Raw genomic sequence first — 17,906 nt, forward strand, 5'->3', positions numbered from 1 at the left:
CCACTTCATAAACAAGGATGCTGGGGCTTCGTAAGGTAGAGTATCTTGCTCCTGGTCACATGGGATAGCAAGAGGCAGAGGTGGGATTTGAATAGGCTTAGCTTTCACAGTCTGCTGGATCCTGATGCCAGGGACAGCTGCATGCGTGCACGCGCACACACACACACATACGCGCACACACACACACGTGCTCGTGCATGCGGCGGGGTGGGGGAGGGGTGGCGATGGGGAGGTGAGCTATCATAATTGCCTGAGCAGAGAAAAAGACAGGCTATAGGGCTTGGGGCTTGCCCTGGTGGCAGACCTTAGGGGAAGGAGGTTTGGGGAACAAGAAGAGAGCAAAGTGAAACACAAACACATGGACATCATTATGTGTGTGGGAAATGTGTGGGGATAAGGACTGAAGAGTTGGTTTACATGGTGGACTTTGGTTTGGGTTTTGATTGTCATCTGAACAAAGCTGAGTACTGAATTCTTCGAAGCTTTAAACTGCAGAAGGAGGTTCTACCACATAGCCCAGGGAAGAAGAGAAGAGCCTGGGATGTTACCTGGCCTGCCCCTGAGTGTCCTGGTGTGACCATCCTGGCAGGAAGGAAAATACTTTAAAGAGACACGTGTGCCCTTCCCTTTGACCTATCAAACTATAGAAACAGTAGTCCCTAAGGAGTTGGAGTTTCATGCTGGGAGAAAGAAAAGGCCGGGGCCCCTGATGCCAGTTAGAGGAGGGATTTATTTCCTGGAAAGAGATTTCACAACTTGTCAGGGTCAGGCTGGAGTCCAAACAATGATGGGTCAGTGATGGGCAGGGCCAAACCTTGACCAGGACTGCTTGTTAGTTATACATACTTCTTGCCCTGTATTTAAACCTTTGTGTCAGGCTCTTGAAGATGGACCTGGACCTGGATATCTTTGTCCCTCTCCCGACACTGAGTACATCCTTTTCTCTGCCTTCACTAGCACTTGTCTACTTAACTGGCCTGTTGAAGACAGGTTGACCAAGCTGCCAGTGCCAGGCTCTGACCTCACCAAGTCTGGTAACATTGGTTTGTCCATCAGCCTCTGCAAAAATTTACTCAACCAAATTCAACAGATTCTGGACCTCTTGAAGTTCCCTCTGTGTATTTCCCTGTAAAATCCTGTTTTAGCAAAGATGCTGTTAAGTCAGCATCTGATCACCATCCACATCCCATCAAGTTTCTTACCCTCCCTCATCCCTGGGTGGGGCTACTCTGCCCGCCTTCAGCAAGCACCCCATTAGTTCATTCATCCACTGGACCCCATGCTGTTCCTTGACTACGAACTCTCACTTGCATGTGCTGAATGCATTGGGCCAGTTCTGTGCCAAGAGCAACTTCCCTTGCTGCAGTGGTTCTGAACTCAATCTGCTCTGACCCCTTGTAACTACTGTCCTGCTCTGGGAAATGGGGCATGAAATCAAACCGTCACCCTGGTTTCCAGGGGGTATATAGTATTTGTGGTGCGGAGACCTAGATGTGATGACCCCAAAGGCCGGAGCGGGCAGGTGGAAAAGGTGTATCTGACAAAGGAGCAGAGCAGAACTCTAGACAGCTGCTGGGTCAGCTCCACTTCCCCTCATCACCTCCAAGAAGCCTTGGATACCCTGTTCTAGATCAACACTCCTACCACAGGCCCCTGGGGCACCACACTAGCCCCTACCCTGATTACCTTCCTGATACTAGTGCTGAAAACTCAGGGCATAGTTGTTTTGGGGGAGTTCCTAAAAGCTGGGCGGTAACTGGTGTGCAGCAGGCTTGTCCCTGGAAAGCCTCTGCTCTCAGTAGCCCCTGGACTGCACTGCGGGAGGTGCAGTTAATCAACGGGTGGCCTGCTGATCATCTTTCTTTCAGGGTCACAAACACTCTCAGGTCTATGTGGCTGCAGAGACACTGCAGAGATCACTGTTCCCTGGCCAGATGAAAGAGGACCCAGGTTCTTGGGGAACAGTAGACACCTCAAAGAACCCTGTCCCTTCTGAGACATTAGCAGGTGCCACATAGTCTAGGTTTAGGAAAACCAGGGCACACTCTGCCTTCTGAGAACTCCATCCCCTTCCCTGCACTCCACAGCCTGGTCCCCAGCCCCTCGCTCTATCCTCCTACTCAAGGAACAAATTCCTAAGAGTTCTCTAAGATCCATGTGCTTTGTTTTCTGCTGGGCATATGGTTGAATAGTTGCCCAGTCTCCCTTGCAGTTAGATGTGGTCATGTGACTGAGTTCTAGCCAATAGAAGACAAGCACAGGACCACATCTACATCTTCCCAGCCTCTTTCCCAGTCTAAATGGTAGCATTGGACCCAAACATAAAAAATAGAGGTCACATGAAGAAGGTGGCATCTGTTGAGGGAGGGGGGACTCTGATGGGGGTAGCATTGGACCCAAACATAAAAAATAGAGGTCACATGAAGAAGGTGGCATCTGTTGAGGGAGGGGGGACTCTGATGGGGGTGGAATCTTGTATGAAGCAGAAACTAGCTTCTTGTAGTTTAAAGCCATTTCTTGGTATTGTGGCAGTTCCCCATGTTAAGAGATAATTACATTTCACTTCTGTCTCCTCCTTCTACTTCAGTTCACCAAGAGGCAAGCATTGTGTGTTCCTGCCACAGGGGGTGCACTCCATAACCATTCATCCAGTATCTAAGTGAGGGACGTGTTTTGTTCAGGCTGTATGACCTGGGTCTTTAGATAGACTTCTCCCAGCAGGAGAGGGAACCTGCCTGCTTTCCCTTTCTAGAAAACCAGAATTTACTGGGCTAGAACCTGTACCTTTACATCTTCAGGACCTAGACAAAAGCTTCCTCCTCTTAGATACCCTCTTCATCCTTCCCACAGGGGGGAGAACCTGGGCCCTCTGTCCCTTTGACAGGGGTCCCTCAGCAGTGACACCTGTCATACTACAGAGCAAGTGATGTCTGTCTGTCCTGTTTAAGCATAGTCCCTGCCCTCCAACCTGTTTGGAGACTCCCCAGGCCAGGACCTCCATCTTACTCATTCATTCTCTTCTGGTGTCTCAAAAAACAAGCATCTGAGAGTATTCAATGAAACTTTGTTTCTATTGTTTCTCTGCTAGTGATCAAGAGTAAAAAGCTTCTGGGAACACCTCAGATCCATTTTGTGTCAGCTGGTGCTCAGAATATTCCATGGATTCTTGTCACAGGTTTTTCAGATTTTAAAACTTAACATGTATATACACCGCCCCTGAGAGGAGGGGGAAGTTGGTCCAGATGGGTAAGTCTAGAGGCCCAGAAGAGGTCCAAACTTGAAAGTGTTTTTATCAGTATAGTCATCCTAGAAGCCACCTACAATATACGCAGTGGAGAGGCTGAGGTAGGAGGACTATGAGTTCAAGGCCAACCTGGGTTTCACAGAGCTCCAGGCCAGCATGGATTAAAGACCCTCCAATCAGTTTTCCCCTCAGCCTGACTCATCTTGTGCAGCTCTGTGCATACCCAGGACTTTTGCTATTTGAAGTGCTTGCCCATGTGAGCCTCACAAAGGCTCTGGGACACAGGCAAGGTGGTGACTATTAGTCCCATTAGATGGAAGAGAAATTTAAACTTCAGAAAAGTGACATGACATGACCTAGATTGTGGTTTGAGAGTACAGACTAAGATGTCACTGGTACCCAGGACCAGACAGCTCATTGCCTTTCTTTTTCTTCCCCTTCGTCATCAATCTTGTGCTCAGCAAATAAGAGAACTTGACTGTGGCCAGGGGGATGCAAAGCCAAGAAGCTGGGAGCAGGGCAAGTGGAAATTAACATTGGCTTTTTGTTGTTGTTAATGATTTTTTAAAAATCTTTTTAATTTATTTATTTTTATTTTATGCATATGAGTGTTTTGCCGGCATGTATGTAAGTACAGCCATGTGTGCAGAAGAGGGTATCAGATTCCCTGGAACTGGAGTTAGCTGCCATGTGGGTGGTGGGAAACGAACCCGAGTCCTCTGCAAAAACAGTGTTCTTAACTGCTGAGCCATCTCTCCAGCCCAGATGATATATTGCTTTTTTTTTTTCCCCAAGCACAGGCTCTTTCTATGTAGCCATTTTTGACCTGACACTTACCCTGGGCTGGCCTTGAACTGGTGGCATATTTTCCTGCCTCAGTCTCCTGAGGGCCAGGATTGTAAGCCTGTCTGACAAATTTCATTTATTTAATATTTTTTTGAGTGATATGCTGAGTTTAAAACAAGCCTGGTCAGCTTAAAGACTTTTGTTTTTCTAATTTTAAACATGGGGGACTCAGAGAGGAGGCTCTGTGGTTAGCAGGTGTCACTGTTGCTGCTGTTGCTGGTGGGAGGGGAGAAGACAAGGCAAGAACTTACTGGATTTTTCTTCTTTAATGGGGTACTCCAGCACCTCAGAGGAGCTGTCATTCAGGGAAGGGAAGTGAACACACAGCACCAGGCAGTTCAGGCTGCTGTCCCGGCGCACCAGGAACATCTGAAATGGCAGAAACAGTGGCTCTGTGAATCGGGGGCTTGAGCAGAGGCAGGTGGACAGTACTGGGGCAGAAACCATCCAGACAGCCTCTGAAACAAGGACTCATAGAAGATGGTCATGCATCCCTTGGGAGAAGTGGGCCTGTACCCCAGAGCCATGGGGACCTGGCCCATGTCCAAATCAGGGCTCCTCTAGTCTCAGTTTCTCATTTCCACTGAGCAGATCAACTGCTGATGCTTTTAGGTGTGTAGACACAGCACACGGGGTGGGGGTGGGGCTCTACATTAGAGTGGTCCAGGGTTCATGCTCAGAACAGCACTGATGGTCAGGAGTTGGGTGAATTTCAGCTCATGCACTGGTACCAGCTTTGGGGAAGGCTGTTGGAAACAATCACAGTGTCAGAAAATTTGTACTATTTTTCCCCTGCAAAAACAAAAATAGCGAATGAACGCCATGGTATTGGAGATTTGAAGTAAGGCCTCATGCATTCTAAGTAAGCACTCTCCCACTGAGTTACAGTCCCAGCCCTCTTTTTATTCTTCATTGAGACAGGGTCTCACTCTGTAACCCAGGCAGGCCTTGAATTTTCAACTGCCCTTCCTGTGTAGCTGGGGTGATAGACCTTTGCCACCAGGCCCTGCTGAAAATAGCTATATTGTCTATGGAGCTCTCTGTGGTGGGAACTGTTGGGCTACATCACATGTCCTCACTGATTCCATTTTCTCTATCACCCTGTGGTGTGGGTTTTTATATCACTCCCATTTTGCAGGTGAGGAAACTGAGGGACTCCATGATTGTTTTTGCTCCCTCAGGAGGGTGTGGTGAGTGAGTTAATGTCTGCCTGGGCCACAGAATAACTCAGGAAGGTTGGCCTAATAGAGCTTCTCAGCAATGAAAGGCAAAATAGGATCCAGCCTCAGGTAGCTGGCATGGATACTCAGGACCTTAATGCTGCACAGGCTCTCTACACTGACCCCCAACGGCCGCTCCAGAGGCTTTCTTGTGCTGTGGATTTCCTGTGAGCTAATAGAAGGACCCTCTGGGCCAGAGGACGGGTGTCTTAGTTTGTTTCTTCATTGCTGTGACAAAACACTCTGACCACTACCAACCTGGGGAGGAAAGGGTTTATTCAGCTTACATCTCCCAAGTTGCAGTTCTTCAGGGAGCCCAAGGTAGGAACTCAGGGCAGGAACCTGGAGGCAGGAGCTGGAGCACAGGCCATGGAGAAACTGTGCTTACTGGCTTGCTCCCCTAGCCCCTGCTCAGTCTTCTTTCTTATGGAACACAGGCCCACCTGCCCAGGGGTGGTACCACCCACAGTGGGCTGGGCCCTCCCACATCACTCATCAAGAAGATGCCTCTCAGACATGGCCACAGGCCAGTCCAATAGAGGCAATTCCCCAATTGAGGCTCCCGCAACCCAGGTGTGTCAAGTTGACACTAAAGCTATCCAGCACAATGGGCATATCTGTGTTCTACTAATCTAGCATAAGTCAGTCACTCACAGCTCAGAACAGGAGCTGCTATGGACTCCTGGGCTGTGCCACTCTGAATCAGGCAGTGACTTCACTCTGGGTGGTCCCCAGTGGCAGTAGTCTCCTGGAGGCAATTATACAGAAGTGCCTCTCCTTGCTTGCAGCTCTGTTGTTTTACCATGTCCTTTGCAGGCTCATTGGCCCTGCCCAGGCTTATCTCTCCTTCTCAGGTAATGGCTTCTGGAATGTCCCCAGCCTCCTGGTTCACAGTGTCCAGGGAAGGGGACAGGCCTGGTTAGCATCTCCACTCCTTCCATTCTCATTCTGCCTTTGGATTCCATGTCTCCTGGGCTTGGGTCCCAAGGGCTTGGCTGTAATTTGCAAGACCAAAAGAGTGGCCAAGCTGTTGAGAGCTGGCTGGGGAGCAGGGTCACTCAAGCATGGCCCCAAGTGTGGGGGGCTCTAGAGGAAGCTTCTTGTTAGGGTCCAAATTCAGCTGCTACAGATCCTGGTCATTAATCTCACCATGACATTGCCACATCATCTTAAAGTCTGAATACAGTATCGCTAATAAAGCAGGCAGAGAGCTACTACCGACCCATAACAGTTGGCATGTACTGCCTTTCCAGTCGGCCCCAAGCTTAAACCTCAGAGTGCCTGGGATTCCCAGGACTCCAACTTACTTCTCCTGTTAAATCTATGGGGGATGTGCTTATAAGGAAACTGAGGCAAAGAGAGGCAGGTAATACTTGAGACGGTACAGGAGGAGATACTAGGGCTGGGTTTGACTGGATCCCTGTGCGACCTTTGCCCTCCTTGTCATGATTTTGAGGGTTGGCTCTCGGTGAGCATTCCTGGCCCTTCTGGATGTGAACCGAGGTGGGAAAGGAAAGAGCAGGTTCTCTCCATGAGCCTGTAGAAAAAAGGAGCTGCCTGCCAGTCGGCCCATTTCTAGAAGCTTCCATTAGACTTTGTTCCCTGCCCTGCCCAGAGACAATGCCTGTGTTTGGTGGCAGACTCCATCCTCCACATTATCAGGAACTTAAACCATCCCTGGGATGTCTTTCAAACAAGAGGTCACTTTGTTTCTTCCACAGAGGTTCAAGGTCAACTTGTCTCACTGCCTACCAGCCCCATGGGAACCAGCGCTGTTGGAGGAAATGCATGTGAATGAGCGTGTGTGTTGTGTGTATATGTGTGTGGGTGGGGGGGTGTCATAATACGAAATACAGCTGTTCTTTGTTTCCAGTTCTTGGTACAGAGCTTCAAAACCCTGGGAACTTCCTGAGGGAGGGATATCTCATTCCTAAGGACCCCTTCTGATGAGGGCTGGGGTTATCCTAACAGGAAGCTCCTAGGCTCTTGGTTCAGAAGAGGGACTTGGTTCAGAAGGATCTTAAAGCCCTTCCCTGACCTTGGAGAAGGTGAGCAGGCCTGGGGTGGGTTCCCTTACACCAGTCTGTGATTTCAATCAAGCCTAGGCCATGACAAATTAATAAAATGCTCCTGACCAGGTGTAGTTTTGCTGCACATGCTACAGTTTTGATACTCAGGAGGTAGAAGGCTCAGGAGTCCAAGGGCAGCCTTAGCTACATAGTGAATTCAAGGCCAGTCTGGGGTACATGTCGCTTCAAAAAACAAAAATCAAGGAATCAAGGAAAACATCTCATTGGGCCCGATATGAAGGAGGAAGATGGGCCTGCTTCTTCTGGGAGGGGATGCTGGAGCTTTGTCCCCTGACACATTTTATGTCTCTTCCATTTGGCAGTTTCCAAGTAGATAAAACCATAGAGATGACACTGGCTGTGAGTTCTGTGCGATAAACACAGGGTAGCCATGCTGGACAGAGTATGGGTAACCTAGGGGAGTGTGGGTAACCTGTGGGAGGCATCTAAGGGAAGTCATATAGGGGATCTTGGCCTTTAATAGGGAGTGGGGTACGAATTCCAGGTAAGATATGTGGGTCTCTCCCTCCCCTCGAGGGCCATTGGCCACTGGTCCACGAGGACAAAGGGAGCAGAAGCGACGAACAGGTTCAGGACGGCCAGTGAGCATGATGGAAAAAGACTTTCCGGGGAGGCAGATTCAGTGATACAGCTCCGTTTATTCAGTGGGGGTCAGGGAAAATATAGTGTGGAGGCAGCAGCCAAAGCTTCAGCTGATAGGTGCTCATAGTATGCTTTATTTACATGTGGTAGGGGGATCCTGTCATCCGACTATAGGGCAATGCCTAATTATCATATAGAAAAAACCTGGGGGCAGCTTTATTGCAGGTAACTATGCCAAAGGTCACGTTCCAATGGTCAGGCATCTGTGCTTGATGGCACTTTCCAGGTAAGTCAGGCAGAGAGCAGGAGGCCCCCGCTGAGAAAGGGAGTCCTTCCATATAGCGCCGAGCCCCTTAGAGGGGCTACATGGAGGACTACAACCTTAGCAGCAGGGTCCCCCAACAAAGATACAGGCTGAATTGCTGTACCCGACCTGGAACTGGTGATGAAGTGTGTGTGTGTGTGTGTGTGTGTGTGTGTGTGTGTGCGCACTATAGTTTAGATCTTAAATGTCCAGATGGCTATAGATTTCATCCCAAGTGGTGCTCTTGGAAAGCTGTGGTACTTTAAAAAGGAGAGGCTGCAGGGTTGGAGAGATGGCTCAGAAGTTAAGAGCACTGGCTGCTCTTGCAGAAGACCTGGGTTTGAATCCCAACACCCACATGGCAGCTAACAATCATCCATAACTCCAGTTCCAGCAGATTCAACAGCCTCTTCTGGCCTCTGCGGGCATTGCACAACATGGGTGCACTTACATACATACAGGTATAACACTCATACACATAAAAAATTAAAATCAATCAAAAATTTTTTTTAGGTAGAGGCTGAGTGGAAGGTGTTCAGGTCACTGGGGTCAGGTCACTGGGGTGTGCCCTTGAAGGGGACAGTGAGGTCCTTGCCCTTTCTTCTTCATCCCTTGTGCATCCTGGCTGTGAACTGAGTGGCTTTGTTCTGTCACCTCCTCCCACAGTGGTATGCCACCATAGGTGCAAGCAATGGAGTCAACTGGTCACACACTGCCACCTCCTTACCTGTGAGCCAGAGAAACCTTTGGTCTTTATAAAGTGATTATCTCAGGTATTGTCAGACTGAATGAAAGCTGACTGTCCTAGTGGGAGTGTAGCTGTGTGTGAGTATATAAATGCACATGTGTGTGTGCATGCATGCATGTGCAGACTCTGGAGTGCTCCACTCCCCACTGACCACAATATGTGAAGAGAAGTCAGAGCAGGAGCCAGGTGAGCACCTCTAACCCTTGAACCCGAGCCAGGATAGGAGCAGAGCTGGCATCTGCCTGACCTGAACCCAAACCAGAGTTTCTGTCTTTGCTGGGTCAAAAAAAATCTTTAATATTTATTTATTTAGTGTGTAGCGTGTATGTGGGGGGGGCAGTTCAAGAACATGACAGAGCTGACTCTGCCTACCTTCTAGGGTCAGAATGGCACGGGAAGTGAGGGCAGTGTTTCCAAACTGTGGGTCACAACTCCCTAGTGTGAATGCCATCAGCAACTTTTCCCCCTCAAATAAAATAAAAGCCACCTGCTTGGTGTGAGAGCAAGGCCTCGCCCAGCTGGGAACATCATTCTGATGATGGTGTGCTCTCTCCCTCAGTGACCTTTCCTCAGTGACCTTTGTGACAAACTAAGTTTACCAGCTCCACATGGGATCACCTTCAGTGAGTCCTGCAATTTCCTGTTTCTTTGGTACCCACTGAATAATTATTTCTAAACTTTTCCACGTTGTTCAGACACAGCCCCACATTCCTTGCCCATGTTGCCAGCAGGCAGAGGAAGAAGGGGCAGGAACTCCTCCAACATGGAGCCCAGGCCACACTTCTCAGATGGCCCCAAGCAGCCAGGTACCCGTTCTGTGACCCCAGAGAACTGTGTGGCTTCACTCAGCTTCTGTTCTTTCTATACATGGAAATGGCACCTACCATGGCCCTGCCTCTCACAGTGGAAATGCTGCTGGAGAGACCAAATGAATAGATCCCTACAGGGCCCAAGTCTCCAATGGCCCCACCCTGCCCATGGCTGGGTTTCCTTCTTGCGTTCCCTAGTCTCAGATCTACTCAGAGCTGGACATGTGTCCACCACCCATGTCACTGTGAGAGAGTTGGGGTGACCCCTTGAGGCTGGGGCATGAGGTACATGCCAAACCACAAAGCAAAGAGTGATGGGTCTAGTCCATGATCAGGAGTCAGATGAACCTTAATGTCAGCTTTCCCACTTGGTGCCACAGTGAGGTATCACACAGCCCCACAATGGCCCTGAAGTGGGTCCAGAACATTCCCCTTGGAGATGGAGACTCTGGGTACAGAGAGGTCAATCAAAACCAGGCCACACAGAGGCCAGGTGCAGAAGCAGGACTCAGGCTAGAGGGCATGACCACTCCTGGTAGCACCCCGATTATTTCTGGCCATCCTCCACAGGAGTGGAGTCCCCAGCCTGGGGTCTGCAGCCTCCAGCTTCTGCGGGCACTGGGAGCACCCACACTAGCAGTGACCTTCAAGCCCTCAGGAGGGTCTATAGCCAGGGCAGAATCACAGGCTTTATGTGAAAAATGTGATCAAGCAGGTGTTTGGCTGGGAACCGAAGTGAGGTAGGGCAGCCTGACCCGGCTCCAGGCCTTCCCTGACATTCTCTGCCCAGGGGAGGCTGAGGCCCATTTTCAGGTGCCAGGTGCCTGCTGATGGTTGAGTCTGGGTTAGAGGGCTAGAGGGCCTATCTGTTTCCCCCTGGAAAGCCCACCTGATGAGCTACTCCCTGAGGTCATTCTAGCAAAACTCACAGACAGCATCTCAAAAACAGCCATGCTGTGCAACAGGGTCTCCTATGAACATTCTAGGTTGTGGTAAATTCCTTATGCCTCCTAGACTTGGCAGACGATTTTTGTGAGGCTATCACATCCCCCTTCCTCACCCCGCCCACCTCTTGTTACTAGGGCGTGCTGGCTATTTCTCTGTTGTGCTGGTTGCAGGGGGAGAACCAGAGAGGCTGAAGACATGGTCAGGCCACCCAAGCCAGCTCCCCAGCATGCCTGGGGCTCTATGTGTGAATTCTCCAAGCTCCTTTTGCTCCCCACCCCCTTGGCCAACTGTTTGCAGGCAGCACCAACCGAAGCTCTACCAGCTGGGAGCTGCAGGTCCACAGGTGAGGTGCTGTCACTTCATCTGAACCTGAGCACAGAAGTGCCCATCACTCAGAGTGCTGTACTGTAAGAACTCCTGATGGTGTGAACAAAATGCCCAGCACAGATTATACGCTTAATAAGACTAGACTGCTACCTTCTGCTGAACACTGTGCCATGAGCTAAGATTTTCACATACACAGTCTCATTGGGCAAATAACTAAGATTATTAGAAATATTATTACTACACTTGAAGCTGGATCTAAAGGAGAGATATGAAAAATGGCGGAAAGGTCATTTACCAACATGACACATTAGACATGGCACAAGGCCTTTGCCATTCCTCTCCTAAAGAAGTGGAGTCTGTTTCCCAGCCTCCAGAGAGTGGCCTGGGCCTGACGCTGACCAGAAGAAAATGGCAGAGGAACACTGTGGAACCCTGAGCCTAAGCCCTTGAGCAAGCTTTTAGGCTGTAGATGTCATGTGAAGGAGTCTGTGCTGGCCTGCTGGAGCCCGGTGGCCCAGCTGCCAACCACCCCACCTCAAGACATCAGTGAGGCCATCATAGACCAGCACATCAGGTTGCAAAATGGTCATGGTTGCATGATGGGCTGAAGGACCAGCAGAAGAACCGCTCAGCTGAACCCAGCCCAGAATGCTGACTTGAAGATCTGTGAGAGCTGCTTCACAGCACTGAAGGCCATGGTGGATTTAGTACGCAGTAGCAGGCAACGAGACAGCCATGGGCAGATGGATAGGTACCATACAGCTTAGCCCCTGGCTCTTCTCCTCTCTTCTATCTATGAGCACTGCTGAGCACATAAAGCCTGGTGGAGAAGTTTGAAAACCTGGCATGGGCCCAGGCCCTCACTAGATAACCACAGAAACTAGGACCCAGACATATGAAAAGACTTCGAGAGCTGTCATGCTAGTGACAAAGACAGGATGGGAACACAAGAGCAGTGTCCTTCCTGCCAGGACTGAGACACTATAACACACAATCTCCCATCCAACTAGCCCATCAAGTGCTAAACAAGGATGTAGTCCGCCAGCATGAGGACAAGGGTTTCTGATACCCATGGCAGTTCCCTCATGGAGGCGTGGAATATTATGCCTACTGTACAGGTAAGAAAACAGTGTGGGTGGACTGGCAAAGGGACAGGGGGTAGGACTTTCCAGGGAAGGCCCAGAGCACGGTCAGACTTCAGTTGCAGGCTCTGAGCCTAACTCTTCAAGTTCAGCTTTAGATTGTTTCCAACTGTGTGACCTCTCTAGGCTGCTGCAAAATGGGGTCACAATAGTTCCTGCTTGTGATAGTCACTATGAATTAGGTCCCCAAGAACAGTTTACTCCCTTTCCTTGATTGAAGGCATTGATTCTAACCCTGATGCTGAGGGTGCGTCATGTTTGGTCTGAGCTCATCATAATTACACGGTTCCCCTTTGCCATCTACTTTTCCTCTATCCTTCCTCTCCATAGGGCATGGTCAATAAGGCATATGCAGAAGCATTTGTTCCCTAACAAAGAGACAGAGTGCCTAGGACACAAAAGCCATTTGCCTGTGACCTCCAGCCTTTGAATGAGTGAAATGGCTGGAAGCAAAACCGCCATTTTGCACCCATGAAATAATAAACCCGAAGACCAAAAGCCAACAGTTGACAACAGGGAACAGAAAGGCAGAAAGAACCTGGGACCTGAAGACATCACTGAGTTGATAAACTAGCCCCCGATGCTGGACTTCTTAGATAAGCAATAGTACCCTTCTGGCTGAGGCTGCTGTCGATCAGACATGCTGTTATTTGAGGCCAAACAATTCCCTATTGACCCAGGGACTCAATGAGTCACAGAAGCAGCTGTACAGGTGACTTAACTGTTAGAGTGCTGGGTCTGTAATAAGCACTGTGTCTAGCACTTACCACCCATTCCCTGGGAACGAACAACACAGAGTCCCTGGTTAGGGAGTCCCAGAAAGGGAGCAGGGTGGGCAGTAGGCTCCTGGGACAAGGAGACCAGACCATGATGATTCCCAGCTGCAGACTTCAGGCCTCAGCTCTGAGGAAAGGGGCTGGGCAGCGCCATGTGGGAACGGGGGTGACACCAGCAGGTACTAGGGCCTTTGTGTTCACACCTGGATGCTCCCTGCAGGCCACCTGGGTGGCTGCCCATGTTGCTGTTCACCTTCCTGCCCTCAGCGGCATCTATGGTTTGGTGCCTGTTCCTCAGGGTCTTCTCTGATTAACCTTGCTGGATCCAGAGTCCTCACCTACCCGACCTCCTCTCTGGGAGTACATGATGTCTAAACCTTGCTGAGCTGACATCTGGGTCAGTGTTCCGACCCCTCTGTCCCTTTCTCCTTTCAGTAGCTCCCCCATCACATTTAATTAGGAGCCCTCAAAAACCACAATGTTCTTCCCCGACCCGTGTAAACTGCTGAGTTGCATGCGCACACTGGGGTCTAATTTCTGCAAACAACTAGGATTCCTCCAGATGAACTTCCTCCATACACCAGCTGGGCAATGGTGAGAGTCCTGGGCAGAGTGAGGACTGCCCTGTGTCATTGGGAAGGTCACTTGCCCTCTCTGAGCTAGCTTTGTGGTAAGGGAGACATGATGAGGGATTCCAGGCCTTCTTCCTTGTAGAAAATGCTCTTTTAGCCCTAATACCCTGGGGTCTTTCCCAGCCCCCTGGAGCCTTTCAAGAAAGTTCATTTTGTGGCTAATTAAGATGATCTTTGAGGCTGGTGTAGATAGCTCTGGATCCCTCTATGTCTGCCTTGGTCAGTATGGGGTAGTTTTTGTTGCTGTTTTATTTTTTGACACAGGGTCTTTCTAGGTAGTCCAAGCTGGCCTGGCACTTGCTACGCAGCCAGCCTAACCTGGAATTTGCAGTGACCTTCCTGCCTCAGCCTCTCAAGTACTGAGATCACAGGCAGGCATGTGTGCCAGCACACCCTGCCTGGATGGGTTTTAAGCAGGCCAATGTTTTCAGCAACAACTCAAACTTCCTAGTTTCAGGCAGAGAATTACGTAGCCAGCCATAGCACGTCCCCTCCCCCAAATAAATATATAAAAACCAAAAGAGAGATACACTCTAAATGGCTGTGTTTTTACCATCCATTTTGGCCTATACAAAAGGGGTTGTCTATGGTTCCCCTTTAGTTATTTCGGGACCATTTTCCAGTCCTATGAGGGAATTTCCCATCATGCCTGTGACTGGTTGGGTGGATGGAGGCCAATAGTACAGGGCTGGGTGGGTGGTGTTGGGCTAGGCTCATGTGGGTGTGGTGAGCCACCTGCAGCTAAGAGTGTCTCACTGGGGCCCTGACTCCAAAGAGCTGAAGCACCTGGGGAGGGTGCTCTGAACCACCCTGGCTGGTCCATCTGACAACACATGTTCCCACAGCTCTGAGCTGCGCACAAGAGGTTTCTCTCATTGAAAACTGTCCTTTAAAGGCTGATGAGATATTTCAGCAGGTAAAGGCACTTGCTACCAAATCTGATGGCCTGAGTTCTATCCCTAGAACCCACATGGTGGAAGGAGAGAACTGACTCCTGCAAGTTGTCTTGTGACCTCCACATGTGCACCATGGTAGGCCCCTCCCCCATAAATAAATAAATGTAATTAAAAGGAAAACGGTCAGCCGGGAGTGGTGGCGCACGCCTTTAATCCCAGCACTTGGGAGGCAGAGGCAGGCGGATCTCTGTGAGTTCAAGGCCAGCCTGGTCTACATAGTGAGTTCCAGGACAGCTGGGGCTACAGGGAGACCCTGTCTCAAAAAGACCGAAAAAAAAAAAGGAAAACTGTCTTTCAAACTATAAGGTGACATCCTAGTAGCAACAGACCTTGGCCTCTAGGACAGGTTTTTGAGAAAAGGAAACAGTAGTCCTTGGAGACGTGGAACGTTGGCTGGTTTAGGAACTGGGCATGGAACTTACAAAATAGCAGCTTGTGTGATCAGAAAGTAAGAACGTGATTCAAATAAAAAGCAGGCCAAGACATCTGCACTTGAAATAGTGGGGTATGTCCAAGGGCACAGGAGTCACCTGAGAGACTCCCCAAGGCCAAAGTTGAGGATGTATAGCTATGAAAGTTGCAAATCAGGAGCTGGGAAGACGGTTCAGTTGGTAAAGTGTTTGTCTCGCAAGCATGAGGACCTGAGTTTGATCCCCAGAACCCAAGTAAAAAGCTGTGCATGGTGGTATATACTTGTAATCCCAGTGCTGTAGAGGAAGACAGGTGACTCCCTGCAGCTCGCTGGGCAGTCAACCTAGCCTACTCAGTAAGCTCCAGGGTCAATGAGAGACCCTGTCTCAGAAAAACCCAGGTGGACGGCTGCTGAGGAACCATACCCGAGGTTGACCTCTGGCCTCTATAGCTTGGGCACACACAAAATTGCAAATTATCTTATAACAAAATTCAAGTAGAATTGGATTGTAGTCCGAAGTATAAAACAAGATCCCATGATTCCATATTGATGAAAGTGATTGAATAAACAGATGGGGGAAGAGATAAATTGTGTGCAGGATTCCAAATGCCATCTGGAGGCATCTCATCCAGGAGGCAGGGTGTAATTCCCCACTCTTCACAGCAGAATGGCTTCCTTCCAAAGAGTGATAAAGAGGAGGATAAAGTCAGCATCACCAGGACAAGTCACTTTGATATATGATGCCTGCTGTGCTTCAAATAGGAAATGTCTCCTACAGGCTCATGTGTTGAAGCCTTGAAGCTGAGGTCCCTGACTCCATGCTAATTCATAGTGCTGAAACCCTTAGGAAGTGTGGTTGGAGGAAGTAGGTGGTCACTGGGGGTGGGTCTTTACTCTGGCCTCTTCCTGTCTGGCTGTGTATTTCTTGTCTGCTATGAGGTGATAGGCCTTGCTGGTCACTGGCTCCCCACCATGCTGTTCAGTCTCACTACAGGCCCATAGCCATGGTGCTAGCCAACCATTGACTGAGCTCTCTCAAACCATTGAGCCCAAGTAAATCCTTCCTCCTTTAAACGGTTTCTCTCAGGGATTTGTCACAGTAACAAAAAGTAAAGTCATTAACATAGAACCTTAGATAGGATGTGCTGGGAATGGCTCTGCACTGTTACTCCATCCAACCCTTCAACCCACACCTAACCAGTAGACAAACCCCAATGAACCTCCTGTTCTTCCTCAAAACTGTTTGAGAAACTGTCCCAGCCAAGAGGAGCCAAGGGAGGCATGGTGACATGGAATGTGGTATCCTGCGTAGGATCCTGGGGCAGACGCAGACGGAGGACATTAGGTAAAGTCAGGATCTCAGAATCCAGCTTGGGCTTTCACTGACACCAATGTGCCAGGACTGGTGTGTGACTGTGTCCAATGTTGCTTAGCTTCTGACACCAGGAGAGGCTGCATGCCAGGCACAGGGCATACTCTGTCCTATGCTTGCAACTTTCCTGTAACTCTAAAACCATTCTAACGAAAATAACAAACAAGCCTGAGTGCAGAATGAAGAAAGGCAACTTTGTGATTGCCCTGTTCCTGGATACATAAAAAAAAGGACCACAGTGTTCCCAGCTCTTTATCAGAGAAGAGGCTATGGGGACCAGAAATGGGTCCTGGGGAAGGAAGGGGGGTGTAGCCAAGGCCACACAGACACTGGGGACAAGGGAGCTGGCTCCAAGCACGGTGAAGGCTGTCTCTCACTGTGCTGCAGGAGGTCAACCGAGGAGGTAGCTGGCCACTCTCAAGGCACAGGGACCACCCATGGTGTCTCTCTTTCAAAATGATGTCACTGTGCTAGTGGAATTTCATATGGTTCTTTGGGAACCGTACAGTAGAGCAAAGGGCTATCCCAGTATCCCTGAAGATCAGGTCATTAGACTCTTTTTCCTGTCTTTGCAACATGGTCTTATATTGTGTTCCAGGTTGGAACTTACTAAGCTATATATCCCCAGTACCACTCTTACTAACTGTGCAACTTCAGGCAAATGAGTCAACATCTCTGTGCCTCCATTTACTCATCTGGAAAGGGGGGAAGCTAATTATGCCTAGTTGATAGAAACTACTATGAGGATCAAATAATATTGGGCAAGTAGGCATCTTAACTTGTGTGTCAGTACATTATGGCATGTTAGCTCAACAAGGATGAAATTGCCCAGTGAAGTATTTCTCAGATATACCCCATATCTGAATTTACAAAGGGTCTGCTGACATCCTCCTGTACCCTCTAAACCATCTCTAGATCATATGCAATCTCTAACACATAGTGGGTGTTACGCTGTGCTGTTTAGGGTCTGTCCATGTTCAGTGCAGGCACAGTTATTTCTCCCAAATACTGTCCATCTATGGTTGAATGTGTAGGTGCAATAGGGGATAGAGGAGGGTAACTGTCTCTTTCCTGTTCTCCTTTTGGGGCTCCATTCTGGTCTAGCCAGGACTGGACTCCAGTCTCAGTCCCTCCACTCACTCACCTCGTGACCTCACTCCCTGGCTGGTAGCAGTCCTGCTGTCCACCCAGTGCCCTGGCCTTTTTCTTCCCTGGATTCCAGCCCAGCCTCCCAAAGCCAGCTCCACATCTCTTCATCCCAGGGCTGCTGCTGGCAAGCATCTGCTCTCACTCAGTGAAGAGTGAAAGGGATGGAAAACAACTCTCCAAACTCCACAGTCTTTAACTCATGATGATCACAAACTCGTGAGCAGCGTACAGCTCCCAGGCCCTCAGGTGACAGGGCCCCAAGGAGTGCACTCCACACTGCCTTCCAGTTAGTGTTCCCAGAGGCTATGTGCATAACTGCCTCTCTCTGGTCATCCTCCCTTCTCTCTCC

The 17,906-nt window shown here is 49.5% G+C and overlaps 1 protein-coding gene across 1 annotated transcript in view; it reads right to left on the bottom strand.

Moving 5' to 3' along the window:
- Rin3 (Ras and Rab interactor 3) overlaps positions 1-17,906 on the bottom strand; it is a 114,482-nt gene that overhangs the window by 67,082 nt on the left and 29,494 nt on the right. The window contains exon 3 of the mRNA XM_008821721.3: positions 4,342-4,459. Within this exon, the coding sequence (XP_008819943.2) occupies positions 4,342-4,459 (118 nt within the window). The remainder of the gene's footprint in view (positions 1-4,341; positions 4,460-17,906) is intronic.

This window comes from Nannospalax galili, unplaced genomic scaffold, assembly GCF_000622305.1.
Source record: "Nannospalax galili isolate Female #2095 unplaced genomic scaffold, S.galili_v1.0 scaffold107, whole genome shotgun sequence".
In the NCBI taxonomy this organism is placed as follows: domain Eukaryota; kingdom Metazoa; phylum Chordata; class Mammalia; order Rodentia; family Spalacidae; genus Nannospalax; species Nannospalax galili.